Below are 27,770 nucleotides of genomic sequence, written 5' to 3' on the forward strand. Positions count from 1 at the left end.
TCCTTCTGCTGTTTCCTTTGCCGCCCTCCCTTGGTTGCCGCCTCCCCAGTCGGACAGTTGCTCTGCAATCTGTGGCTGGAGAAGTGTTTGGCTAGTTGGGAGGGCAAGTACTCTAGCTTTGTTGGATTATAGCGAAGTGTTTGGGATGCCGGCCAGCCGGCTGTTTTGACAGTCGGCAAGCGTGGTTGGAGGCCGTCTTTCGTTATACAAGTTCGTTAGTCCTTAGCCGTTTTTCGTGTGAGCATCCTTTCTGCCTTTGGCTCTTGCTAGTCGGACAGTCGGTTCTTCGAGCTGCGACTTTCAACAAGAGAGGACTCGGGAGTTGGCACACTACTTGTCTGACTGCAGGTAGAACTTTAATAACGTCAATGTCGGGTGGTAGGTGCGACATATGCCAACGGGTGGCTTATCATTGTGGGAGCCAGTAAGACGTCGCCGGTGCCTGGAAACGGGATAAGGCGAAGACATGCACGCCGGCGAATCTTACCCAGGTTCGGGGCTCTCCGTGGAGATAACACCCCTAGTCCTGCTCTGCGGGGTCTCCGCATGATCACTAGATCAAAACAAGTAGCTACAGATGCTCCTTGAGCTGTCGGGTTAGAGGGAGAAGAAGGGCAAGGCCAGCGCTCCTTTTCTCTCTATGTGGTGTGTGTAACTCTATGAGGCCAACCCTTTGCATTAGTGCCCCGGGGGGTTTATATAGGCCTACCCCCCAGGGATACAATAGTAATCCGGCTGGGCGCGGGTCCCAGCCGTCAGTGTCTGTGTTCGCCGGCTTCTCCGCCGGCCATTGGGGCCCGCCGACTGGTGGGTCCCGCCGGCTGCCGGCCTCTTGGTCGACAGGCCGGCCCCACCGCTTGGGGGTCTTGTCGGCGGCTGGTTACTGTTGCCTCGCCCCTGATGACGAGGGCTTTGTCGAGGTAAGCGTGGCTACAGCGTAGCCGCCTTGCGGGCTCTCAATGTAGCCTTACCTCGTCTTGTCTCCTTAATGTGGCACATGTTTCGAGGGAGGGAAGTAGCCGGCTCCTGGGGGCCGGCTACGCCCCTGGCCGACTAGGGGAGGCCGGGCCGCCTTCGAGCGTCTCTCTGGCTAAAGGGGCCCGCGGGCCGTACTGGCCTCTGTCGTGGACGACGTTGAGGCCAACATGGCTACAGTGCCGCGCCGGACGGGAGATGGCTGACCCATACGGCGTCCTGTGGCCATGCCTGCTTCGGGATTCAGGGGTAGTGGGCTGTACTGTGGCCACGCCCCGTCTTATCACCGTTAGGTGGACACAGTCTTGATGGGTGCGGTCTTGGCCGGCTTCTGAGAGTCGGCGTTCTTCATGGCCGGCTTCTGGGAGTCGGTTCTTTGGGAGCCGGCTTCCTGGAGTCGGCCATCTCGTAGCTTTCTTGGGGAAGGTTTCTGGGACTGGGTCGCCTTCTGGGAGTCGGCCCTGGGAATAGCCGGTCGGGGGAAGGCGGCCCTATGCTTCGTATGCTTGAAGGCTTAAATGACCTGATAATTTTTTAAGAAGCCAGGGGGAGTCGGTTAGGCTACCCGTGGCCATTTACTCCGACAGTCAACGGCAGATGCGGCTCCGGTACATCCCGCCTCCGGTAAAAAGGAGTTTGCGGTTGCACGACATAAACGACGGTGTGCAGCGTGCGTGCCAGACAAGTGCACACCCACGGTTTTCCAAGAAGAAGCAGATCCACATCCACGTCCCTTCCTCGTCATACAAACTTGACCGGTCAATGGTCAGCGCGACATGCCAATGGCACTCGCTGGCAGCATATCTCGAGCCGCCAAGGAATACACACGTCGGGTCCATGCGGCCGCACGCATCGACCTCGATCCTGTATATTCTCGGTCTCGTCAGATCAACCATGTGCAAACAGAAACAGTGGGAGCACACATGGTTTGAGAGCCCCGTCACATGCACGCACGCACATCTTCGTACTATGTTAGTTGGGACTCAGAACTCAGCGAGTCTCGGCCGTCGGATCAATTATTTGATGCGATTTGGACCGTCGGATCTTCATTCCGGACGATCTGGGCCGCCGGATCGAAAACGGACACTGCTACAATGAATAGTTCCCTCTTGTTTGTGCCACCGCGTGTTAATTCAGTGCCCCGCCGAGGGTATTTTGGTCATTTCGCATATAGGTATATATAGCAACATCCCCCCGTGGAGACCTAGCCGCCTCCTCCTCCCTCTCCTCGCGCGGTCGCGCCTCGATCCGAGCCCTCGACCCGCTCCCGCCTCCCTGCCCCACGCCGCCGGCACCTCCTCCGCCGCCTCCTCTCCACCGCCGCCAATGTAGCATGGGAGGTTTCGCCCCCCGCCACGAAGAACCCGAAGAAAGCGGCACGCCCCGTCGGGAAGCGGGCGGCGCGCGCCGACCCCTCCGGCCTCCCCGACCCCCTCGCCATACTGCGCGCCGTCGCTGCCCACGGATCGGATGACTTCTCCGGGATCTACAAGATCAACGGCTAGGGCGCATCGCTGCTGCGCGTGTACCGCCAGCACCACGAGCGCAACGCCTGGGGGCTCCGCCGGCCACAGCAGTCCGCGCGCCTTAGCCTGGATCCCCATGCGTCGTCTACCCCGATGGCGTGAGGGTGCGGACCTGAGGAATGTGGCTGGGGACGAGGTTTGGCGGCTCCAAGGTTCGTCACCAACGTCCACGTCTCCACAAGCCCAACGATCAGAAGCAGGCATCCATATGGAGGGATCCTTCCCTGGTTACGCTGGAGGAAGGGCTCGAACCGAGTGCGCTGCCTCCGTCTCTCTCTGGCTCCACTGCTGGTCTCCGTTGTCTGACCCTCGGCAGGCCCTCTTCCCCTCCTCCGTTTTCTACAAAAAAACAGTAAGTATCCTCATCTCTTTGTTTTCTTTTCTACAATTCAATTAACTCTTTTCATGATTTTAAGAAAGTCAGAAACATGTTGTGGGATATTACCAGTTAATCGATTGCTTGAATCAGTTGTTTGTTTGCAAGTCTGCCGTATGTATACGAGTACGAGCAATTAATGTTTGTGAATTTGAAGGCTACGAGATTACTATAGAAAATTGAGGAGCTAATTGTTTGGGTCACTTGCCTGAATTGTAACTGCACCATCCCTTTGAAATCAGAATCACAGCTTAACATGATGCACATTGTTTTAACAACCGTTGGGATTGTGGGTTATATATATTGTGCTTATATAAATATTGTTCACTGAAAGAGTGTGCTCCCAGTTTATGCATATGAAATTTTTCTGATCAGGTGCATGTCCCTGGATTAATACATTTCTGTTGGTTAATGGTGACATATCTCATTTATCACTTACATATGTTTCTTTCCTTTCCAATTTTTGCTCTTTACTTGCAGGCCAACAAAGCATCAATATTAGATGAGGCGATTGAGTACTTAAAGTCCCTCCAAATGCAACTTCAGGTTAGGAGTTTACTGCCTCCTCTACCTGTACCCACAGACATAGCCCCATATGACATCATTTTTTTTTTGAGAGAAATATGTGGCATCAATTATTCGTACCTAATTGAGACTGAAATCTACATCAGATTATGTGGATGACCACTGGGATGGCGCCAATGATGTTTCCTGGTTCTCACCAGTTCACGCCGCCGACGGCCGTGGGGGCATGAATTCAGCATGCATGCCTGCGGCACAGAGTCTATATTTGTCTTTTTTGCCAAACTTGATGCGTCGAGCTTTGAGTTACTTTACGGTTCTGGTTACTTGAATGACCGAGGAAGAAACTGTTTACTTTTAAATGTACTACTGCAGATCAAAGCTGAACTCATCTATTTTCTTTCTTCACTCTCAGGCGAAGATTTATCCCATGCAGAAAATCTCTCATGGTTCTACTTCTACCTTATGTAGAAAAGCGAATATTATCTGTTGATGAGCTTTTTGCTATTTGGTACTGACCATATTAGTTCCCTAGGGCTGTAAAAACAAAAACTTCATTTCTACCCTATGATTATGTGTCAAGGATATTTTGTAGATTGCAAGTTTGATTTCTTTATCTTCAACATGGTTGATTTAGTTTCTCACCTTGCCTAAAAATTCAGGTTGGAATGTTGGCGGTCCTGCCTATGCAGATAATGTATCTGTTATAATGTGATCATGACAGAAAATTATTTATTTGTTATATACCTGCAACTCACTTTGTTTAACTTTCACATCACCATTTCATTTTTTGACAGTGGGTTAGACAAGTGTGGTTTTCAGGTGTAGTTGCCCTATTGGTTTTATTTACTTTTCCTGTGTTGATTTCTCTTTTACTGTAAAGCAGAGCTGACTGCTCGTGGCAGCGCTGGATCCGGTGGCCAGCCGTCACCGTTGCCTTTCCTCTTTGACGTGAGAGCACATGGAGAAGGGGCTCGTGGAAGCGCTGGATCTGATGGCCAGCCGTCGCTGTTGCTTGTCCTCTTTGACATAAGATCCACACTGCTCCACTCCATCCAGGTTCACCTCTCCGCTGCTACATCCATCGTTTTGGCTTGCAGGTCGCCGGCGAGGTCTCCGGCCAGTTCGCCACATAACTTGTAGCCCAGGTCGTTGACATATTTGGGTTCTAGGTCACAAAAACAAAATTTAGAGTTAATTTATCTGGCTCAGCAATTTCCTGCATTAGATATCCTTTTGTGCTTAGTTTTGTTGTTGTGAATTCTCCCATTTTTAGCTTTGAGTTAAACACACATTTGTTTTAGTCAACTGACATTCCTCGATGTTTTCAAACTGATATTATTTTTGTAAGTTTAGGTTTGCACTTGGCTTTATCAGAATTAGAATATGCACAACATGTGTTGGAGAAGTGCCTGTTTTGAAGCTTCACAGCTTTAACCATTTGTTTTTATGAAATAATATTCATTCAGTTTAAAATTATTTTCATGTATATTGCATTTTGTTATAGGAACACAGAAAGAAACTAAAGTTTGATCGTGGAAAGGTCAAGCTTAAAATTATTTATTTGTATTAACAAACTTTTGAGTGATCATAATTTAATAGCATATGCTCAACCCGTATTAATGCTACTAACTTAGCATTATTTGTTTGACCAAAACGTTGGGACCGGCACCCTCGCGCCAAGGCGCGATCCCGAGTCCGTTGCTAATGGCTGTCGACATACGGCTGCCTGAATGCATGACCCCACTCAGCATTCTCATCCCCATTGAACACATAAACGCTCCAAGACTACCCGCCAACCTGAGGCCTCCGCGCGCGCGACGCTGGTTGGGCCGTGCGATCTTTTTACTGTGCTCTTTTATACTGCTGGCAGTTGGTCAGCCATCAGTTTTTTTTCACGTTCATGGCTGCTTTGAGAGTGGATGACAAGTAGGCCTCGTTACGTGTGGGGTCGAGAGAATGGCGTGCGTTTTGCCCAATTCTGCATAAGAAAAGCATCGAGCCCTAGACCGAGAAGGGGTAAAAGGAAAAAAGCAAGCCAACCGCCTCCTCTCTCCCCGCTCGTCTCCTCCTCTCCCCCACGCCGCCCCTCCTCTCCGGCCGCTCCCCCTAGCCGGCGCCCACTAGCTGCTCTCCAGATGCATCCTCCCCGTGATCCGGGGACGGAGGGAGTCGTGGTGGCAGGGGACAGATGCATGAGGAGGAGGAGGCCGTGGTCATGGCGGTGCAACGGAGGTCGTGGCTCGCCCCCCGCCGCCTCTCTCGCGCCCCCCTTTTCCCTGCCCCCTCCCCGGCGTCCTTACCTCTGCCATGGCCTCCACCCTCCCTCTCCATCGACCTTCCCGAGCTCTCCCTCTTCGAGGGTCGCCGCCATCCGATGTCGTGCGCCATGATTCCAGATCGGCCGCGGGTCGAGAAGGAGCGGTTGCTGCAGTGAGGGCAGCAAGGTCCCCACCCCGGCGGCTGTGTTCAGAGGGGGAGAGGTCAAGGACGGTTGCCAGTTCATGGAGGAGAGATGCGACACAGGTGAGCTCTTTCTTCCTCCTTTCCTCATCTTCCCATGGTGAACGCGAACATCTCCTCCCATTGAACGCGCATCGCCGGAAATTTTGGAATAAATTCAGGAAGATGCAAGTACCCGAATTTTGGAATAAATCATATAGGCAACAAAACTGTAGGAGATATGCCCTAGAGGCAATAATAAATGATATTATTTATCTCCGAGTTCATAATTATGTTTATGTTCCATGCTATAACTGCTATGGTTCTCGAGTCTGCAATAACCACGAGGCTCGGAGGAAGACTCATATGCACGTGTGGAATAATAAACGGTAAAATGTATTCCTAGTCTGGCCTCTAAGACTAGCTCAAGTGTTGCATGATGGTTATGTTTTCCTGATCATGGGCATGTCTATGTCAGCAACCTTGAGGGCACAATGTTAAGAGAACATTTGTGTTGAATCGACCCGGATTGATGTTATGCTATGAGATTCATTCGTCACAAGTTTATTGGTACATAACACAGAGATGGTTAACGTTTGCATGATTCCTTAGACCATGAGAGTATCGAGTTTCTTCATGCTTGCTTCATGAACTTTGGGGTTTGTTAAACGTCATCCGTAAATGGGTGGCTATTACGGCGGCTTACGGGTTCATGGAAAAGTGTGTCAAGTAACTTGATAGCTCAAGATTGGGATTTGCTCCTCCGACGATGGAGAGATATCTTTGGGCCCTCTCGGTGTTACGGTATCCATCATCGTCTGGCCAGACACTTTGTGATTTGATCACGGGGATGCCGGAACACGATAACAAGAAAAGAAAACAATACCGGTAACGAGGTAACTAGCATAGTGGACAAGTTGTTGATCCACGGGAATGCCAACATGTCTCACCTCGGGTATTTGTAACATATCGCGAAGCAACAGGAATAGCACACGGCAACTGGAGGTTCACTCGAATATTTATTCGTGTGGGTATAGGGGGTCAATATGGGTGTCCACGGCTCCGATGTTGATCATTGATCGGAAGGGGTTCCGGGTCATGTCTATACTTCACCGAACCTATAGGGTCACACGCTTAAGGGTCATCTATCTGCTGAATACTAGACAGGGAGTCTGAGAGAAAATCACCGAAAAAGTTTCGGACAGCGGAATCGTACCGCAGAGAGAGGTCATCGGATAAGTTTCGATGATACCGAAAAGTTGTTTCGGGATACACCATTAAGTCAAATTGGTTTCGGCACATGCCTGATAATTCTTGGAGGATGCCAGAATCATTCTGGAAGCTTTTTGGAATTTTCTAAGATAAAAACCGGAAATGTTCCGGAGCTGCCGGAGCCACTTCAGATGCGTTTCGCAGATGAAAATCACTAAAACCGGAATTGTTTCGGAACGCGTTGAAAATCATTTTAGTGGGTACTGGAAATGTTCTTAGCCCACATAAATATTTTCAGTTCGATCAGACGCTGAAAAATGTCGTCGTGAATAGTGAAAATCAGCTTTATGGTTACTTTATGGAAAGCCACATTTTGGGGCTTTGCTCCAAAAGATCTTGGGGATGACATGGATGGATAGGAGCCATTTTTTGGGCCCCTCATGGGGGTGTGGCCGGCCACATGGGGTATCCCCCCTTGGGGACCCTCTTGTTCCTTGGTTTCACTCCTAGGTCCTTGTGGAAGGACTTCATTCATGTGCATTTTGGGTTTTTTGTGAAACTACCCTACCCCCTTGGGATTTCCTATAAATAGAGGTGGAGGGGCAGCCCTCCACACTCATCCCTTGCTCTCATACACATGCCATGCATTATCTGGCTTCTTCTCTCCCTCCCACGAAAAGAGTTTCATAGAGCCGTAAGGCTGTCTGGGTTCCGGCAGGAACTAGTTCTGGACGGCGAAGCCCTGCCGGATAGATGACACCGTATGTGTGCAACTCTGTAGAGAGATCGTAGTTTCGGTCTTAGTTCGTGAGTGCCTCCCGAAGGGCTGTCCGTGTGACCGTCCGAGTTTCGATGGTCCTCCCGAAGGGCTGTCCGAGTGACCGTTCGAGTTTCGAAGGTCCTCCCGAAGGGCTGTCCGCGACACCGTCCAGGGGGCTGTTCGACCGCCTCCCGGAGGGCTGTCTGAGGAGCAGATGAAGGTATACATCCTCGCGGTTGGGAGGTTGTAAATCCTAGCTGCGGGGATCTGCACCGCCGATCGTCATCGACTCTACTTCCCGCTGCGCTACGAGTCGGTAACGAAAAAGATCAAACCATATATGCAGTCTCCATAGTGGTCCTGGGCTGGTGCGTAGGTCGGAAATTTTTTGTTTTCTGCTGCGTTCCCCTACAAAAACAACGTGATCCTAATCACATGTATGCATGAGCGCCGAATCATTAAATTTAGATACAACCCCTATGAAACAATGCATTGGACTAGTCGTCTCTTAAGTTTTTATATCTTCTATGATAATGTGCTAAGAGAGGATGCATTGTGAGTGCCCAGATGACTGATGAGCAAATAATCATACTGTTAATGTAGTACTAATCAAGATCTAAAACTCGCCTTTATTATATATATATATACTTTGCTTTTTGAAATCACAAAAATGGTAGAATCATACATGCGGCAGGCAAATTTGGTTTTGCCACCTGCATACGATGTTACCTGGTTTTGTAACCAGTTTCTGGGCGTGGATTCTTTTAAGGATCTAAAGGATACTTTCGTAGATTTACATTTCAAGGGGCGCGAAAGCTTAACTTGGAACACGGGATTTGTTAATTTTTATAACGAAATATGGAGGGCCGAAGACTCCCCGCCGGGTAGCGCTGTAAGTGCTCCGAATCAGCTTTTTTTGGAAAACCCATTGGATCAATTTGCCATTTACCCAATAATTGATCTTCATGTGGGCAACTTTTATTTTACATTTACAAATGCAGTCTTGTATATGCTGCTCACTGTCGTTTTGGTCGTTTTTCTGTTTTTTGTTGTTACGAAAAAGGGAGGTGGAAAGTCAGTGCCAAATGCATGGCAATCCTTGGTCGAGCTTATTTATGATTTCGTGCTGAACCTGGAAATGTGAAACAAAAGTTTTTCCCTCGCATCTCGGTCACTTTTACTTTTTCGTTATTTCGTAATCCCCAGGGTATGATACCCTTTAGCTTCACAGTGACAAGTCATTTTCTCATTACTTTGGCTCTTTCATTTTCCATTTTTATAGGCATTACGATCGTTGGATTTCAAAGACATGGGCTTCATTTTTTTAGCTTCTTATTACCTGCGGGAGTCCCACTGCCGTTAGCACCTTTCTTAGTACTCCTTGAGCTAATCTCTTATTGTTTTCGTGCATTAAGCTTAGGAATACGTTTATTTGCTAATATGATGGCCGGTCATAGTTTAGTAAAGATTTTAAGTGGGTTTGCTTGGACTATGCTATTTCTGAATAATATTTTCTATTTCATAGGAGATCTTGGTCCCTTATTTATAGTTCTAGCATTAACCGGTCTGGAATTAGGTGTAGCTATATCACAAGCTCATGTTTCTACGATCTCAATTTGTATTTACTTGAATGATGCTACAAATCTCCATCAAAATGAGTCATTTCATAATTGAATAAAAACGAGGAGCCGAAGATTCTAGGGGGCTACAGCTGCGCTTTTGCAGCACTGAACATGGTTCCGGGTACTCAAGATATTGCGTTTGTGTTTGGAGAGGTGTAGATTGTAGATTCCAGCCGAGAAGACCAGGAAAAGATAAGGATAAAGAATGTCATATATCTCAGGAGCTAGATCACTTCCCGATGAACAAGTCAGAATTGCCTCAACAAAAATGGATGGAATTGGATCGAAAAAAGCCATTCAGCTTCGTTATCGATTAGGTATCAGTGGGAACATCAAGATGAATGAGTTAACTAAGTATCAGATCGACCAAATTGAACAAATGATAGCTCAAGATCATGTTGTTCATTGGGAATTGAAGAGGGGAGAACGAGCAGACATCGAACGATTAATTTCTATTTCTTGTTATCGTGGAATTCGTCATCAAGATGGATCGCCCTTACGCGGTCAACGAACTCATACTAATGCAAGGACTGCTCGCAAGCAAATTCGGAAATGAAAGAAGGCTACCGAAAGAACAAGCAACGGATTTCGCGCTCATCCCTTGCTAAAGCGCATACGTTTTCTTGCTCCTTGGTACTTGTCTGATCAATCACACTGTTCATTAGTTCACTTGATTTTTCGTTCGATGTCTTGAACCGCTTACTAATCACGTATACGTATAGTAGGCCCCCTTCGCCACTCCACGTCTGGCCCGTCTTGGTCTCGCTCACTTCGCCCGCCTATCGTATCGGCTCGGCTTCGTCCGTCAAGCGACAGCTTCTGCCTCTGACGGCTTCACTATCGCTCATGACTGGTAGTAGTTGTCTCTATGTAGTAGTCGGCCTTTGTTAAGCTTCGCCAGAAGCGACTAGTCGCTTCCCGAATGCCTCTTTCTTGTACTAATTAATGTGTATGGTCTAGTCTTTCCAATGCCTCCTTCCTTGCCGCCAACGCACGCTAGATGGAGAGTAAGCAAGCTACCTTGCTTGCATTGCATTCGTGAAACGGTAGCTTCCGCGCCCTTCCTGCCTGCTTCAATTGATGTGAATGATCGTGTCTTCGACATCAATTTCAGTCTGATTAGATATGTCATTGAAACAAATCTGTTTTGTCTCTGTTTTCTTTTCGGATGATGAGGATGAGCCAGCCGATCCTAACATAATTTTGGAGGAGCCGGACGACGAAGCCTCAAAATCAGATAAAGATGTCTCCGACGCGACCGGACTTCCACTAGATTTTTATAGGGGTCAGGAGGGAAAAGATATGCTGTTTTCTATCAGTCCCAAGCGGATACTCCCCAGCTTCCACGGTCCGCTTACCGAGGAAGAGATGCGGGAGGACCCAGGGCCAGAGCAAGTTGGGTTGGGGTATAGAGCCGTAAGCGCGGTGGGGGTGACAGAGGATGTGCTCGTACGGTTCATAGTTGGGTATGAGACGTCCTCTATATTCGAAATATGCCTTTCTAGGAGCATTACGATCTGCAGCTCAAATGGTCCCTTATGAAGTCTCTATTGGTCTTATTCTTATTGTGCGCCTTGTGAGCACGTTTGGATCCGCGAAGGCAATCGCTCGGATCTTCCCCTAACCCAACCCGGGAACGGACCGGAGGGAACCGCAGCATGAGGAATGTCCGCGTCTCGTCGCAAGGCTCATTTTGAGTTTTGGGTCATAGGGCGGGCAGTGCAGTCCGGGGCACAAGGGTCCTGGTACTACCCAGGTGCGAAGAACCCCGGAGGCGACTGCAATGAGCAAAAATGTAACTCACCGGCCTAAACGACGAGCAAACACTCGAACGTGAGAGCAAGGGATCACCCAACGAATGGACGAGCTCCAAGGAGGGAGGAGAGAGGGAGGCAAGAACCATGCTTTCATAGAAGTGGCGGTCCGAATCCACTCTGACAAAAGAAAATAACAGACTAAGCCGTGCCGTAAGGGGGGCATTCTCCACACGGGACGGGGCCAAGGCCTTCATGTATGGGTGACAGATTGGCCATAGGAGTACTCCGGGATATACACCAGGGCAACTAATGTCGAGCATACGATGATGCCGCCCGTTTTCATTTCGTGAAAGTCCCCGGCAGAGGAAAGGGCTGTAGGTGATGGCGCGTTCTGCTTCTTAGGGCGATGAAATCGTTCCTATGGGATCGTGCGTGGCAGCTGGTATAGATGATGATGAAAGGCGGGCCGCTTGAACCGGGACCTATTCTCATAATAGGCAGCAAGCAAAGCTAAATAGGAAAGGGGGCGACTGATGACTGCCTTTTTCGTCAGAAATCCAAAAGGGTGGAATGTGGAGCTAATATGGCTGGCTACAAGTATAGCCAAAGAAAGATGAGACGAGATGGACTGTCAGAGGACGCAGCGGGACTACCAGGGGTAAGCCCGCCCCCGCTAGCTAACATAGATATCTATTCTCGGTGCGCATATTCGAGATTTAGAATCTCTTTCCGACCAGGCCAGGCCGAATCGGGCCACCACTTGGGATGGGAATGGCTCAGCCCACATGCATCATTTGATGAAAGCACTCCAGTCCAGTCGCCTCCGATCAGTGGCTTGTCAACCACCGGACCGTAGCTCCTCACCAAATGCCCCTGCGTTGGGGCAACACAGCACATGACTAGTTCGCTCAAGGACCACACCCTCTCGAGAGCAAGATGCCGGCCGAGATGGAGCGCCAACCTAGACTTTCCTTGGGCTTGCCTTGCCCCAACATCTAAATAAAGGGCGGGCGCCGAAAAGGAAGCAGTGACGCCTTTTCGACGAAAGCTTAGCTTGGTAGGCGCAGCTTACTCACCCTACTCCCTTAGACAATGCAATGCTCTGAACACGAAAGTTTGCAGTTCAGCCCTCTTCTCCCATGCAGACTCGCAGGCAGCGCCTTGGATAAAAGCACGGACGAGCCACATGCAGGGAAACTTGCACGTGTGGTTCTGGTCGGGGACCCCGGTATACTGTACTAATATGTGTAGGTCCCTGTAATTCGAGTGAGATTGTCATGGCGCAAAAGCAGATATGGTCCGGTATTCCCTTGTTCCCCGTATTGGTTATGTTCCTTATTCCTCGTCTAGCAGAAACTAATCGAGCTCCGTCTGATCTCCCAGAAGCGGAAGCTGAATTAGTTGCAGGCTATAATGTAGAATATGCGCGGGATGCGATCCTTAATAGTTCACTGTTGGCGGAAGCCAATGTCTCGGGGACTCATTCTGACTTAAACAAGGGGTGGGTCTTTACCAACTTCCAAATCCAAGATTTAGGGAAAAAAAAGAGGGGCAGGGCACTCTTCATTCTTCATTCGAAACTCATGAATGTCGGGTCGGAGGTTTTTGCCTTGTTATCAAAAAGGGGAGTTGGGTAAAGCAAACTCCCTCCTTGGACGAGCACGGGGCTTAGTCAAGTAGAACCGGGTTGCGCTGCTTGATGCTCCGATCGAAAACAAATCAGTGGGGCCATGCCGGTACGACAGAATATGCGTTAGAAAGGTCAATCCCTCCCCCCTTTTTGATTTTTTTAATGAAAAACCGGGCCGAACTTCTAAAAAGCAGCCCACCCGCTTCCATAGAACAATATCGCGGCAACGTAGACCTAAGTGGATTTATTGGATCCTGGGGAACCATCACCAGTACGGCCGGCCTATAGAACGAGAATGCCGTGTCGTCCAGCGGAGCTTAGAAGAAGGTGACTCGGAGCCTAAGGAAGGTGACTCGCGCAGACAGCTGACTCCTTTTCAATAGAAAGGAATAGCCAAACCTACCCAGCTGGCTGGTCAATCTCAGTGATCTTATCGGCCGGCAAAGCGGAGACGGACGACCACGGTCCCGACCTTACCAGCACCGTAGGTTTACTAATCAATGAAGCCCCTCAACCTACTATCTTTTCTTACAAACTCAACCAAGCCTAACCAAACCCCATGCTCACGACATGTTCTTGATATTGATTGAGTTGGAGGGAGTCAGAGACTACCACGGAATCCTTCCATAGTCACCCCGGTGACCTTCGTCACCAAAGCGTCACGGCAGTTTCCAAGACCCCTCATATAATCTCCAGTGGGGATCAGTCGGAGCACGTAGGAATGCCGACCACTACATAAGCCACGTCTGGCTGAGGCGAGCAGCAAGCGGGGGAGAGTATTTTGAAGTACAAGAACGTTGGGGTGGGACGCTAGTACTTAAACTAGGGTTGCTTCTTAGCGCTAATCTTGCGTTTTTCAGCAGTTAGTTGTAGCGCGCCTTCCCTCCTTCTCTCATTTCGGAAAGATTTGGCAGTATTTTCTTATGATGACCTGGTCGAGAGAGTACGAAACATCGGTGTAAAAGATTGAGTGGGATGGTTATAGTAAGGGGCGAACCAAGTGCTTGCACGAAGAAGCGAATCAATCAGAATGGAGACAAGGAAAGGAATCGAGGCCCGGCCCGGTAGCGATGCCTCTCACGCGGATGGGAGTTACTTTTCTTTATCACCGTAAGCGTTACGAAATGGACCCGCATTCCCCTTTGCTTTTCTTTTGCAACTAAGCTTAAAAGAAACATAGTAGTCTTTCAAGCCATTAGAAAACTCATTAAGTGCTCTGTTGAGTGAATGCCTGTTGAGAAGCTTAGGTCATACATTTCCAGCTAATTAGAATACAACCATGAAGGTGGGGTTCGAATGCCATACAACTATTTATTCTGGTAAGTAGGATTGGAATGTAGTCCCTTTTTATTGGATCCGCCGCTCCGTTAAGTTAAATTCAAAGTAGGTGTGGGTCTAGGTAGAGGAAGTCATAAATCAAGTATCAAGTATTGTTATAAATATCGTATATAGTAGTTGCCAAACTCACAAGCATCACACACTTCGATCTACTTTATTGAATAACTTAGCTAGATAGAACCGACTCAAGCTTTTAAATGAAAGAAGCAATAATGGCATAATTTCTGTCTCAAGACCTCTTGCAGCTACAGCCAATGCAGCACCTCCTTGATCAACATACCACACAGCCCATTACGCCTTGCTCCAGTCGCAGTATAAAGAGAGACTAGAACCTACCGGGGAGCCCTCGGCAGAGTCCCTATCGTTGTTGCAACAATTACACACAGAGTTCCGGAATTTCACATTTGTGAGAAGAAAGGGTATGTGTGTTTGAAAGGAGTGGTGCAAGAACGTATTCTGAGCCCCAGTCAACACAACTTGTTTCGCCTTTTCCGAACAGCATTCTTATCAGGACCCTCCTTTATATAAACCACTCGTAGATATATACCTGCCTGTCGCCTCAGATGAATACATCGATAGATAAGAAGGGAAATGCATCATCTAGAAAGGCTTACTGAGGTTTAGGGACGTTTGTGTGATGGATCGTACGCTTACTCACGACGACTTGGCTATTCAATAAAGGACGGAGTCAACGTGAGCCTTAGGGTCCAAAAATATTCCATTGGTGTCAGCTATTAGCGATTATTCAAAGTCGTAATGGTATAAATTATTGGTCAATTCCACTGATTCTTCTTTCCCGTTCCTTCACTGGCTATAGCGCCTTACCTCTTCTGTGACTTGTCCTGAGATGAGAAGTATCAAAAGTGTCGGGGTTTGGGTTTATGTCATGCTAGACTCACGTTTCTCGTTCTTACGTCGGGTCCGCGACCTTACAAGGATACACAAGCTGGTGAAGGTTTCGGAGAAGCAGCAAGCTGTTCGGATTCAAGTTAGCTTTGAGCAGGCCTCGGGCGAGGAAATGCTTTGGCTGTGCCAGGAGATAGTCGGCTCAGGGGCTTTTGGGCGGAGCCAAAGTGGTCCACATACGTACCATTTCCATCATCACAAGATCCCCTTTTTCTGTGTGCATAGAGATAAAGCGTGCTCTTATATTTAGATAAGAGAGAGATTTTTCTCAGCGCTTCCCCTTATCGGCTTGATCTTCTTCTGCCCCTCGGTAGAGTGAGTCTACTTAGCGAACTGGCAGGACGCGGAGATCGATTGATCAATATGCATATCGAGCATCTATAGTTATTCTATCTTCCCAAAAGATATCTCAAGTCGCTTCCAACGTTTTGATGAGTAAGGGAGGGTATTTTCAACAAGATAACTATGGACGACCATCTTCCAATTTCCAATCTATATCTTTCATTGGGTAAGTAAGGGGAATAAGCAAGAACGGTGGAAAGCTTAAGAAAGTGCTAGTTCCTTTGCTGCGAATGGGTGGAATTGGTATCCCCAAAAGGTTGTTCTCTTAAAACCTCTGGCAAGGGGGTGTGGAAGAGTTCAAGTCTATCCCTTTGGTTAAGCTACTGTTGTTATACATCTCTACTATTATGGGCCACCACTTACTTAAAGGAAGTCGAGTACACATCTCCTTCAACCTGAAGGGCGAGGACCTGCAACGACGTAACGTTTGAAAGAAAAGTCACCAGCATAGGAGAGTGATCAGAAAGCATACGACTCGAGGGAGGGTTGGCTAATCAAATTAGAATGAAGATTCCGCTCTATATGATAAACGTTGGTTGACTTTGATATGAAGTGTTGATTGTGTTTTCTATTCGTTCAGACCCCGATAGTGCTTCTCGTTGTGACTGAAGGAAGGTTCATTCTGTGCAAGATATATGCTAGTTTACAAGCATGAGACCCTCCTTTCGGGCCGGTAGACAGAGGCCTCAGTTCCAACGAAATGGGGAGCAAAAAGAGGTCGTGTCATACCATACAGATGAAATGAATGAAAGATATTCCTGCTGTTTCTGTGCCTATTAGTACTTCGCTCTGACCACATCAAGAGGAGTAGTTTGTTTTTCTTTTGTAAAGCGAGCCCAAGGAAATATATAGGAGAACATAGCTTGTTTTGTAGTAAGTAAATTCAAAGGCTCAAATCGTCTATATCAATGCAAGTATAGCTGGATGGAGTGACTCGTGCTTTCGAACCATAAACTAATGCCGCCTCTCGGGAGCGCGTGTTACTACTCCATTCTCTGGAGCACAATCCAACGGAAAAAAAGTATGTTTCCAACCTACACCTTTAGTTGTTCCAGCTCGTGAGGAAGACGACTATGGAATTCAGATTTCCTTTCTCTCGAAGCAAGCCAGTCCTTAATTAATGATAGGGAAGGAAGGAATTGCTCTTAGGCTTGTGAGTCTTTTTATCATATGGATGGGTCGTACAACCCTTACATGGTCTCTTGGCATGAAATTGGGTACTTTTCGTCTATGGCGAGATGGAAGTTATCTGCAAAGAATGCCAACTTAGGACCGTCAAAGTGGAAATCATATCAACCCACCGAAACCGCTCTTTGGAATGGAATGCATAGTATTGTGCATTGGAATGGAAAAGTCGAATAATCAAGACATGGATCTAGTATCAACATGACCCAACTTCCATTCTCATGACCCAACTTATTCAATCACTTCCATTATCTTTCTATTGCTACAAATCGACAACAAAAAACATCCCTCGGAATTCATGTTCGATAGGCAAAAATAGCTCTTCAACCAGAAATAGCAAGCAACATGTTTTTCTTCTCTCTTCCAGGCACACACCCTATCGGGTGACGCCACTGACAAACACCCTAAAGGGGAACGCAACACTTCCTATAACAGAAAAAGCAATATCTGAAATCTTTAAGCAACTAAAAAAGACGTATACTAAAAGATATGTGTTGAAAAGGGATGGTCAATAACAAGATGAACCCAATGCCCAATCTTCCCAATAGTATTCCTTAACTCTTGAATTGATACACTTGTTCATGGCATCTATTCTCTATCTTCACTTTTCACCTTCTCATCCTTAACCTCAGTGATCTGTTCCTCCTAGACATCCTTCTGCGTACAAAAACAGAAGAAGAAGCACGGGCATAAATCAATAGAATAGTTTAGTTTCATAAGTCTTTTTTGATTGGTATATCAATCATGGTTTATAGGGAAATAGTTAGAATAGGAAAGCTCTGTTAGTTACTAATGTTTGGGTTTTTGTTTACGGCAATAGTAGGTTTCTTGCTTGTCATATTTAGAATATAAGCATCAGTTACATTTGACGTCCAGCCTTTTTATAGAAGAGAAAGGAAGGTTAAGGGCAAGGGCGCAGTATAATATATAAGAAAAACTTGATCTTTGAGGGGAAATTTTTCCAACTAGACCGATAAATGAGAAAAAGTACCAGTCATACCAAGAACCAAAGGCGCCAGCTTTCATTGTGATATATACCGTATCTTTTAGCTGAAAAATCTATGGATAAGAACCGGCTCTGGGAGGAGGGGTGGCGCGACAGAGCAATGAAAAGATGGGATCTTTCCTTATCTTCGGTCGTGACGCCTTTTCCTTTTGTATGAGAAAGCGCTACAAAACATCCTTCTCGCGGGTTATCTTCTACTCAAGCAAGCTCTCTCCTATTCTTCATCCACCAACTAGCAGGAACGTAGGAGCACAAGAGGGTCATCATCTTCTGAAACGATTGGCTTTTGATCTGCTTTCCAAGAGGTGGTTTCTGACATGACCAGAAAGAGTGGAATTCTTGTTAGGATTGGCATGTCAAGTTGCTTTCTCGGACCCTAACATAAACCACCTTATCCTCACTCAGATTGTTCTTTTGGACTGAGCAGAAGCACGACCTCTATCTGACGTTTTCTCTATCCCTTCTAATCTCTCAATGGCATTTCCATCTCTCGATTCAATCAATCAAGTAAGTCCGGATGACACTTGTCTTTATTTAGTGTTTCCCCGGCTATTCAGCCATTACTTGCATCTCAGGTTCTTTGTACCCTTTTTTAGTGCCATGCACACTGAGGTTTCTGGCATGACCGAATCTTTTGAGAATATCGCTTATTACGTTAATTTCTTCATCTTGATGTACTCAATCCATTCAAATTCCATAATTCCAATGCTATAATCCCTATATTAAGATGAAGTAAGAAAGCATCAGTCCTCTTATTTTCTGTCTTCTATGAAAGAATGTAGCTCGCTCTTTCAACCCGGGGCCCCCTCTGGGGAACTGTTTGAGTTTTAGCATCGACCCCATTTCCTTTTGATCGTATTACGCTTGACTCGCTGCAAAACATTTCGCTTTCTGCGCCATGCTCGTACGTGGTTTACACTCCTAGCCTTTCATCTGACTTTGCCATCGGGCAATTGTTTGTTTTCAACTGGATTGGATTCCGAACCAAGAAAGATAGGCAACTTTCACTTGAAAGAAAGGAGCTTCAGAACTCTTGTATTCCACCGAATAAGAATAAGAATAAGAATAAGAGCAAGAAGGGGCTATCTTTGTGAAGGGACCGGCACCAGAAAGTAGATCATATGGCCTTTCTTTCGCCAAAATCAAGTAAAGCCCCGGCCCAAGAAATGCAGCAAAGCAAGTCGTCTTTGGTTTGGAGCAAAATTCCCGGATGTATAGGCTTGATCGAGTGCCTTACCTGAAATCGACGATATAAAGTGGGCTCTTTAGCTTGCTCCGACAGAGGTCTCCTTCTCCCTTAGCAGCGAGACCAGTCCCTACCTCTTTTCAATCAATCTTTCATACCGTATGCCTTTTCTACGCCTAAAACAAGTTCATGTCTCTCCTCTCTGAAGTCGGACCTTATTGAAAAGTAGTACGCTTTCTTTCGTGGTGTTCAGGATCCCATGCTTTGTAGTTCACGCATGGCTTTCTCTAACGAAGCTAATGCCGAAAATTAAAGACCTTAAACGGAAAGACACAGGAGGTGGCGAAAAACGAAAAAAGAGAAAGGGCTTACAAACTTCTCTGAACCCGGTAGCCAGCGGAGCCCTTATTCATGGGTTAGGGACTAGCATTGAACAAAGTTGGTGACAGCCGAAGAAAAAGTGAAAGGGCAAGTAAATAATCTAAACATGCGGGTAAGCAGCAAAAAAAGAATAAAAGTAACGCGCCCTACCTGTTAGTAAAGTAAGGCCTTCCAGAGCCTATCTAACACAGACATACACGCGGATGAGGACACAGAAATAAATGGACGTCGATCCGGTACTGAAATTGCATAGCAAAAAATGCAATATGTTCATACTTGATGAAACGCACATCATCCAATTCATGATTTAAGAACAAGAGAACGAGATATTGACTTTTTTGACATCTGTAACTACATTCTCACATTTCTTTTTTGATCTCATGACTTTTTATGCGATCGGAAAACGAATGAAATCAGAAAGATAGGCGGACGACTTGACCATAAGGTCGGATGTTTCCGTGAGCAGTAAGCAGCGGATCTCCCCTTTTTGGGGGAAAGCTGGTTAAACAAAACTAGGGATAGCTAGCAGGTATTTTCTAAAGGTTCAAAAAGAAGGTATTTCAAAAGGGCTTTGGCAAAGGAGGTTCACCTTGCCTGCTTTCCTTGTCCTCCGTTCATCGATATCCTATACTGGATACCTTTGCCTTTTCCGAGTGGAGGCAGTAGGCTATTCTCGTTCTTAGCTTTATACGCCGAAACATGCCATTGCGTAGGCTCGTAGGCGTAATTCGTATTCGTATTTGTTATTGGCATACGTAATTTCCTTACTACGTCTATCGCTCGTAGGAATATCTCTAAATAGGAATCGTAGTCCTCGTATGTACATCTTTCGTATTGTGAGAAAGCACCTATGCCGCTAGAAATAGTAGCGCCTTAAAGAAGGCGTTCCAGGTTCTTTTTCCCCTGGTTTGTATCAGAGCTGACCACTGATAATAGGAAAAATGAAACATTTGGTGTGTTTTAATTCATTCTCAATCTTGTTTCCCCTTGCGCTCCGAGGGAAATAAAGGGGAAATCACTGATTCATTTGGAGTTGTTTTCTAACTGACTCATTGACATGAGAGATTGGATGCGATGCGCCAGTCACTCGTACTACAGCGGACAAAGGTCACCGGCAAACGACTGTTCCACAATGGAACCTGGCACTACTGTTTGCCGTAAGGGCCGACCCACCTTTTCAGAGAAACAGACACATGAAATCACTATATTACGCATTTTCGAGATAAGAAAGTGGAGAATGCACTCTTCCCTTTTTTTTACATTTTAAACTCATGTTCATGGTCTGTTTTATTCCCAATTGTTGCCCGTGTGAAAAGAAAGAAGAGAAATTGGGCCATGTTTCCCGAGAGAGACTGCCTTCTCTCAGGCCAGCAGTCTTATACTTATATTCGACTGCTCTATGACGATCTGACCTCTTTCCTGGGCTCTGCTTGCTCGTCTACGCTCCGACCAATTCAGTCAAAATCGAAAAAACGATGTTTCCTTGAAAAAGTCTAAGAAATAGTAGTAGTAGTCAAAAAGTGCACTTTTTCCATATATTTCGATTTATAGGGATCCCTATCTTTATCTCTATCCACAGAGATACCTATCTATATAGAGAGAGATTTTTCTCAAAATTGATCTAGACTATCCTCTATCCGGATAGATATGTCCCTATGAGCGACTAGGCCGATCTTTTTTTATATGTTTTGGCCACGTCCGTTTCCGCTCCGAAGAGGAAGGTTTGGATCTTTCAATCTTATGTCGTGAGGGATGTGACCTATGTTAGGTCCATAAGATACCACAGCTTTTAGTGTTCTATGATTCACCTCCGAATAATGAGTAGGTAGTTCGATCCTTTTGATTCTTATCTTCCTAGTAAACGGGGATCCGGAGCAATAGGTCGAATTACTATATAAAGAAGACTTTTCTACAAAAGGACTTATTGTTCGAGTAGGAAGATTTCGGTTTTTCTCCTTCCCTCTTTTCAATAAGAAGAAGTATTTGAAATGAAACAAATTCCTCTTCATTCTGTTGTGCTCAGCGAAGGAACTGCCTAAGCATACTTTTGCGGATCCAAACTTCTTTGTTCTTTCAAAGTCTTCTTCTTGCATATAAGAACGCAACTTTTGCAATTCCTTGGATTTGAGTAGTAAGCGGCATCCCCTCTGAGTTGTGAGTAAGCGGAACCATTCTTTTTTTGTTCTTCTCCAGATTCTGGCCGGTAGGAATTTGCCTCTTCTTTTTCCAACCGATATGGCCGATAGGAATTTGCCTATGATTTTTCCAACTGATATGTCGATATAGAAAGATCTCCTTATTTCAAAACCGCGGGTTCTCGCGTCATTTTCTTTAAAAGATATTAGATCACCGTGGGAAACTTTCAAATGAGTAATGGTTACCAATCCATTATTCAAACAAACCCTTCGATGACTTATCGGCTGCCTTGCTTGAGGAAGAGTGTCACTAAAATGGAGACGAACCGGAATCACGTTTGATCTTGTTTCTTGATTGAGTAAAAAAGGGATATATGAAGTTCGTTCTCTTCCTCTGTGCATCTCCCTTATGGGTAAATCCCCATAATAAAGAGACAACTTTCGTGTAGTTTGTGATTTGATGTTACTGTTTAGATTTTCTCTCCGAGAAAGATTTCTTTTAATGGATCTCCTCTTGTTCCTCAATCTTCGGAGAATACGGCGTTGGATTAGAGAAAGTTCTCTGTTCCGAACATTTCCTGGAAGTAGACGACACGTTTTAAATCTTAATGCTGGCATGGCATATTTCGTTGAATCAGTCTTTTTCGCCACATCGCGTATAAAGGGAATCGAACCCAACTCTTCCACGAACCCCCCACGAATGGCCCTCCCTTAATTCAATGAACTATGAGAATTCCTTTTTTCGTTTTTTTCTTTTCAGTTCTCATAAGTCCTTGATATACTAGCAGAAACTCAATACTTGACCGACTGCGTCACAGTGCTAAGGTAAAGTGGCAGTGGTTGAAAGCGAGCGGAAACGTCAGTGTTTTCTGTGCGTTACGATAGTAGTGGTGAAAGAAAATCCAATTCAAATATCTCAACGTAAAAGGAAAATCGTTTCACTTTGAAAGGAAAGCTAGCTATATGAGATCGAAATCACTCTATCTACGATATTCATTGCACCATGATTGAAGGACAATGAGGGGCAGGTTATATTCCCTTTCTTCTGATCGATTGAGGAATCGCTGATAATGACACCACGTCTGTAGCATCTACTGCTATTGCAAGGCCCCACTCGATCTATCTCCCATTCACTTAACAATTCCTCCGGCTCTCGCCGACTATTATTTGTCATTCCCAAATCCATTCTTGTCTAAGCTGCTCATGGTACTACTTTTTTTTATTTTGCGTTATTTTATTAGGCGGAAGATCAGGAAAATTAGGTAGTATCTAATATGTCCACGAACTAAGTATAATCTCCGAAACCCACCTTAATCCATTTTATATAGAATCTATCTCCTTCCGTAATCCATTCCTCCATCCCACACTCTTCTTATAGTTATGAGTGAATCTGAATCCTCAAAAATAAAAATACCGAAGACAAAGAGAAGACATCAGGGAGCGGAGAGAGAAGAGAGCGGTTGTTGGAACAGCAAGCCCTACTTCCTTCACTGGGACACTGGCACCAAACAAAAACAAAACTAGACTGCCCGAACAACAAGTCCTGCCCCTTCCTCCCGGATCTGCACGTTGAACAAACAAAGACACTCCCCCTCATCCGATAAAAACGAGTATTATTTCTCAGCTGGCAACAAAGAAACGCCTAGCAGAAGAAAGTAGTTATTCTTGCATCTCTACTACTAGGAAAGTAAGTCATTGACAAAGGACCCAACCCTTCTGAATTCGCTGAGCGAGACCTAAGATCGGAATGAACAGCAGTCAAAACCCTGAGCCCATCATGTCTGCCAGCTATGCAATGGCTCTACTGGAGATTCCGTAGGGAGAGCAGTCGCTAACCTTTCCTTCGGTCAATCACGAGAAATTTGCGAATCGAATCCGTTACATTAGAGTGATCAACTATATACGCTAATTATTCAAACAGATGCTCTCCGGTGGAAATGAACCACGAGAGACTAAGCCCTGCCGATAGCAGTAGAAGCGTTAGCCACAGAGTGACTTTTTAATTGACACCCACTAGTGGTCAGTTTCTACTTCCAAGTTGACTGGACCAGGTACCACATTTACCATAGGATATGCTTATCTGACGAGGTCCCTCGAGTCATCTCTGCCACTTGGAATTGCTTATGAGCTGTTCTTAAATGCTCTTCAAAGTACTCAAGCTTCAAACTCCTTGCTAACCGATAAAAGGAATCAAGCTTAAAGGACTATATGACTAGCTCTTCCACATCCTCGCCACCATTCATAAGGCTTTCAAGGAATATTGAGATATCTACAGAAAAGAGAAACAAACATTCTCAGTTGGTCCACTATTAGCGAGGCCTAAAGTCTTCACTTCATCAGTCTAGGAATAACACTAAAGTAGCACCCCTCACTACATTCTTGTTCACTGAACATAGATCTATAAAGAACAGTGCACTGGTACACGATATGATCTGTCGTCATGACCCATGAACTGAACTTCTCAATAATCGAAATGGTCCTCTCAGCATGTTTCAAGGGAAGCAAGAGATCGTTTTCTCAGGATATTAGTCACCCAATCTTCCCAATAGTATTCCTTAACTCATGAATTGATACACTTGTTCATTCTCTTTCTATTTCCACTGGTTTCTTTTGTTCACTTGCAATGCGGCATTTGAATCCATTTTACTCCACTTCTCTCTCTTTTCTTCCTGATGAGGGTGATGTACTCCGGGTACCTGATCATCATGACTGGAATTCAAGAGGATTCCTTGAGTACTCGTTACTTCGAGGTCAAATGGTGCGATGGTATTCATCCAAAATAGGAAACTGGTAGCGACTTGCATTTGATGGACTCTTCCTTCCTATAGGAATAGGGGAGAGTGGTAACGTGAGCCACCTTTCCTTTATACAGCAGTAATAGCACATGCAAGTTCCTAGGGTCTATATAGCTAGTCAAGGATCATAAAACAATTAGCAAATCATCAGTGGACTCCAAATAGCTATTTCATTGAATCGTACACGTGATTAGGCGGGGACAGGATTCGAACCTGCAGTCTTCAGGTCATGAGCCTGATGAGTTGACCAATTCCTCTACCCCGCTTTAGTCTAAACCTTTCATTAACATACAGAAAATAGAGTTCGATGCCAGGCGGATACTTGACATGTTCCCCCTCGGCCAGGCCCATCGCAAGGAAAGCGAAAACCTAGATTTGCTTTATCGGGTATCAAACGGGAACTCCGAGCAAATAAAACACCTTTCAAAAGTATTAATACAGTCACATGTATGGTAAATGCATGAATGTGATGGACTCAAAAATCTGCGGTTCCTAATGGAATAGGTAACAAAGCCACTTTGCCACCTACTGCTACTAACTCGCCGCCTCCCCACGTTAAGCTAGTACTTGTTGTTGCACCAGGAGCTGTTACGCCAGGCGCAGTAGCATGGATATTTTGTACCCATTGAGCAAAGATAGGTTGTAATTGTATGGCAGTATCCGAAAACATATCTTGTGGACGGCCTAAAGCACTCATGGTATCATTATGAATGTACAAGCCAAAACTGTGAAAACCTAGAAATATACATACCCAGTTAAGGTGGGATATGATTGCATCGCGGTGTCTAAGGACGCGATCTAATAGATCGTTGTATCGAGTAGTTGGATCATAGTCTCTTACCATAAAAATTGCTGCATGTGCAGCAGCACCGACTATTAGAAATCCGCCAATCCACATGTGGTGTGTGAACAAGGAAAGTTGTGTACCATAGTCAGTAGCTAGGTATGGATAGGGAGGCATAGAATACATATGATGAGCTACAACAATGGTTGTAGAGCCTAGCATAGCTAGGTTAAGAGATAATTGAGCATGCCATGACGTTGTTAAGATTTCATAAAGACCCTTATGGCCTTGTCCTGTAAATGGGCCCTTGTGAGCCTCCAAAATATCTTTAAGTCCATGGCCAATACCCCAATTGGTCCTATACATATGACCTGCGATTAGGAAAAGAATAGCAATAGCTAAATGATGGTGCGCAATATCGGTCAGCCAGAGACCACCGGTTACTGGATCTAGTCCTCCGCGAAAAGTCAGAAATTCTGCGTATTTGGACCAATTTAAAGTGAAAAAAGGGGTTGCTCCTTCGGCAAAACTAGGATAAAGTTGAGCCAAAAGGTCCCGATTCAAGATAAATTCATGAGGAAGTGGTATCTCTTTAGGATCCACCCCAGCGTCAAGAAATTGGTTAATTGGTAAAGATACATGAATTTGGTGCCCCGCCCAAGAAAGAGAAGATAGGTCTGTTTTCATTCGTGTAGAACTGCTACCTCGTTAACGAACTTACTCAAAGAGTGCTATAGAGCCGAGTCTAAGAAAGCCGCCCTGTTATTATTTTCTTAACCTCAGAAAGTCTCACGCGCGGGGCACCTCACATCGCACTAAATCACTACTATTAGGCCCTTCCTATCATTCCACAATCCGAAGGAAAAAGAGTATCCTATGAAGGAAATCGTATCTGATCTATCACCTTCCTCGTATCGATGCTTGCCACCGCGTCACTAGGTTGTTCATAGCTCTTGCTTAGCTTAATGGATCACCCAACTGTATTCCGGGATGTGTGCATTCCACAATCCCTTAAGGAAGAGGTTCACTACAGCCTTGCTTGTTAATGGGTTTCTGACTTCACAGCAGAGTGCTAGACTAGGGATAAGCTGGATACTGACTTCTTTCCAAGAGCTCCATCAGCCCTGCTTAGCCATACATCAGCTCTACCATTACTATACGCATTCTACCTACGCTTTTATGGAAAGAAAGAAGAAAGGTTGGATGGTTGATCCACACAAATAAGAGATATGTAGGCCCAACCTTCAATTGCAGAGAATAGCAAGCCCCCTTTGCGGAACAGATGTATAGAGGAAAAGGGTGACCCACATCGCAAGGGCTTTCCGATTGTGTGAATCAGAGCCCAAGAGAAGATCAATTCATTAGGAGACAGGTATCGATGCTTGCCAGCAGGAGAAAGATCACTAGGTTCAGTCTCTGATCTGATCAATAGGGTTCCCTAGGTACATTCCGTTTTCTGGAAATCCAGCAGGGATAGTAGCTGCCTTTTCCAGGGCAAAAAAACAAGTTAGGCTATCCGAGATTTGCTCTTTTTTCCAGCTTTTTGGAGTGAAAATAAGGAGGGACTTGTGATTGGTTTTCTACAGGGAAGAGAGATACCAAGCCGGGCAACTTCCCCTACTAACTACTGAACACAAAAGCCAAGGTGACCCAGAACAATTATTTCACTTATTTCTAGTTTAAGAAGGACCTTGTGCGCGGTTCACGACTCCCGGTGCTTAGAGATGCGGTTCACTACAGCAGTGGTAAGAAAAGCAAGAAAACAGGTATCAAGAGATGGAAGTGAAAGAAGAACTGTTGATCGACCGGTGGTTTGGGTCTTGCCTTTTAGGATTCGGATTCCTATTGAATTGACTTTGCCTTTGCCGAGGAGCAGAAACCGAGCCCTTTGATTTGATCCAGTGAGTGACGTTACGAGCAGAAGCCTCGACAAGTTGAATCCGGTACCGAAACAAGGATGACATTATTGAATATATTCTTCTTTCCTGTGCTTTGCCTTTCCCGTTTTCCGTACCTTTCGTAGTAGTTACTCGCCACTAGAAACAGGATTCATGAATTCAAACTAAAAGCAAAGGTATCGCTAATTCCATTTCAGTGGAAATATAGGGATGAAAGTTTCTCTCCTACTGATTTCGATTGCACATCTAATGAAAATATATGCACATGAATGTTCAAAAGCAAGGCTATCCCCTTTGCCGTTACCGAGGATCTATCTTTGTCCCTTGATTCGAAACCGAGGAAAGCGTGCGCTCGACCTCCTGGAAGGAATGCAATTATTCGCTTCGTAGTCCTCGTATGAATTCGCTATCGCTCCGAATCGTGGGAGCCGTTGAGTTCGGAGATACCGTTGTAGGAAAACAAACAAGTGAAAGAAGCCCTCGTTCCCACTCTTCTTCCCCCCCCACCTACCCGGTAGGTAAGTAGGGGCCTCGGTTTCTCTATTTGCTATGAGAAACCTACACAAGTAAATTTCTATTTCGTGCGCGATCCCAATCGTGGACTTTCACAATTAAGTCGATATGGGGTTTATCCTTCATGTTATTTAAAAAATAAAGGCGTCGCCTTGAAATGCCCTCGAGGACCTGGTTTTTTTTTACCCGTTTTTCCTAGCTCGCATTTTCCAGGTTAAGATCCCTGTAAATTTCTTCCAATTTGGTTTCGGGCAGCTTACGATTTCGACAGGATCTCAGAACATTCTTTATTTGCTTTTTCAACAACGAAATGGAGGGTACTTCTGGGTTGGGCGGGGTGCGGCTTGCGGATGGCTCCGACCGAAACCCATCTTTTCCATCGGCGTCTTGACGTCCCACTTTGTTTTTTCGTGGATCATCATCTCCTGGCGTAGCGGAAGCACTCGACGAGGCCTCTACGACAGAAGAGATTCTTCCCC

The 27,770-nt window shown here is 45.8% G+C and overlaps 2 protein-coding genes, 1 non-coding gene and 1 pseudogene across 4 annotated transcripts; 2 read left to right on the plus strand and 2 right to left on the minus strand.

Moving 5' to 3' along the window:
- The first annotated feature begins 2,195 nt into the window (after positions 1 to 2,195).
- LOC123168083 (uncharacterized) lies at positions 2,196 to 4,713 on the plus strand. Of its 2 annotated transcripts, none has more exons than XM_044585944.1 (3): positions 2,196 to 2,853; positions 3,358 to 3,423; positions 3,549 to 4,713. In XM_044585944.1, the coding sequence occupies exons 1-3, from the start codon at positions 2,446 to 2,448 to the stop codon at positions 3,630 to 3,632; spliced, it is 558 nt and encodes a 185-aa protein (XP_044441879.1). In that variant the 5' UTR covers positions 2,196 to 2,445; the 3' UTR covers positions 3,633 to 4,713. The 2 variants fall into 2 exon arrangements, with proteins under 2 accessions (XP_044441879.1, XP_044441880.1); XM_044585945.1 differs by having other exon boundaries at positions 4,286 to 4,713.
- Positions 4,714 to 5,590: 877 nt separating this feature from the next.
- LOC123171338 (ATP synthase subunit a-like) lies at positions 5,591 to 9,513 on the plus strand (annotated as a pseudogene).
- A 10,861-nt stretch (positions 9,514 to 20,374) lies between these two features.
- Positions 20,375 to 22,298, minus strand: LOC123166767 (ribosomal protein S4, mitochondrial-like). Its single transcript, XM_044584565.1, has one exon. The coding sequence runs from the start codon at positions 21,917 to 21,919 to the stop codon at positions 20,846 to 20,848; it is 1,074 nt and encodes a 357-aa protein (XP_044440500.1). The 5' UTR covers positions 21,920 to 22,298; the 3' UTR covers positions 20,375 to 20,845.
- Positions 22,299 to 24,288: 1,990 nt separating this feature from the next.
- Positions 24,289 to 24,362, minus strand: TRNAM-CAU (transfer RNA methionine (anticodon CAU)). Its single transcript has one exon. It is a non-coding gene; the product is annotated as a tRNA-Met (tRNA).
- Between the last annotated feature and the right edge of the window lie 3,408 nt (positions 24,363 to 27,770).

This window comes from Triticum aestivum, chromosome 7D, assembly GCF_018294505.1.
Source record: "Triticum aestivum cultivar Chinese Spring chromosome 7D, IWGSC CS RefSeq v2.1, whole genome shotgun sequence".
Classification (NCBI taxonomy): Eukaryota; Viridiplantae; Streptophyta; class Magnoliopsida; order Poales; family Poaceae; genus Triticum; species Triticum aestivum.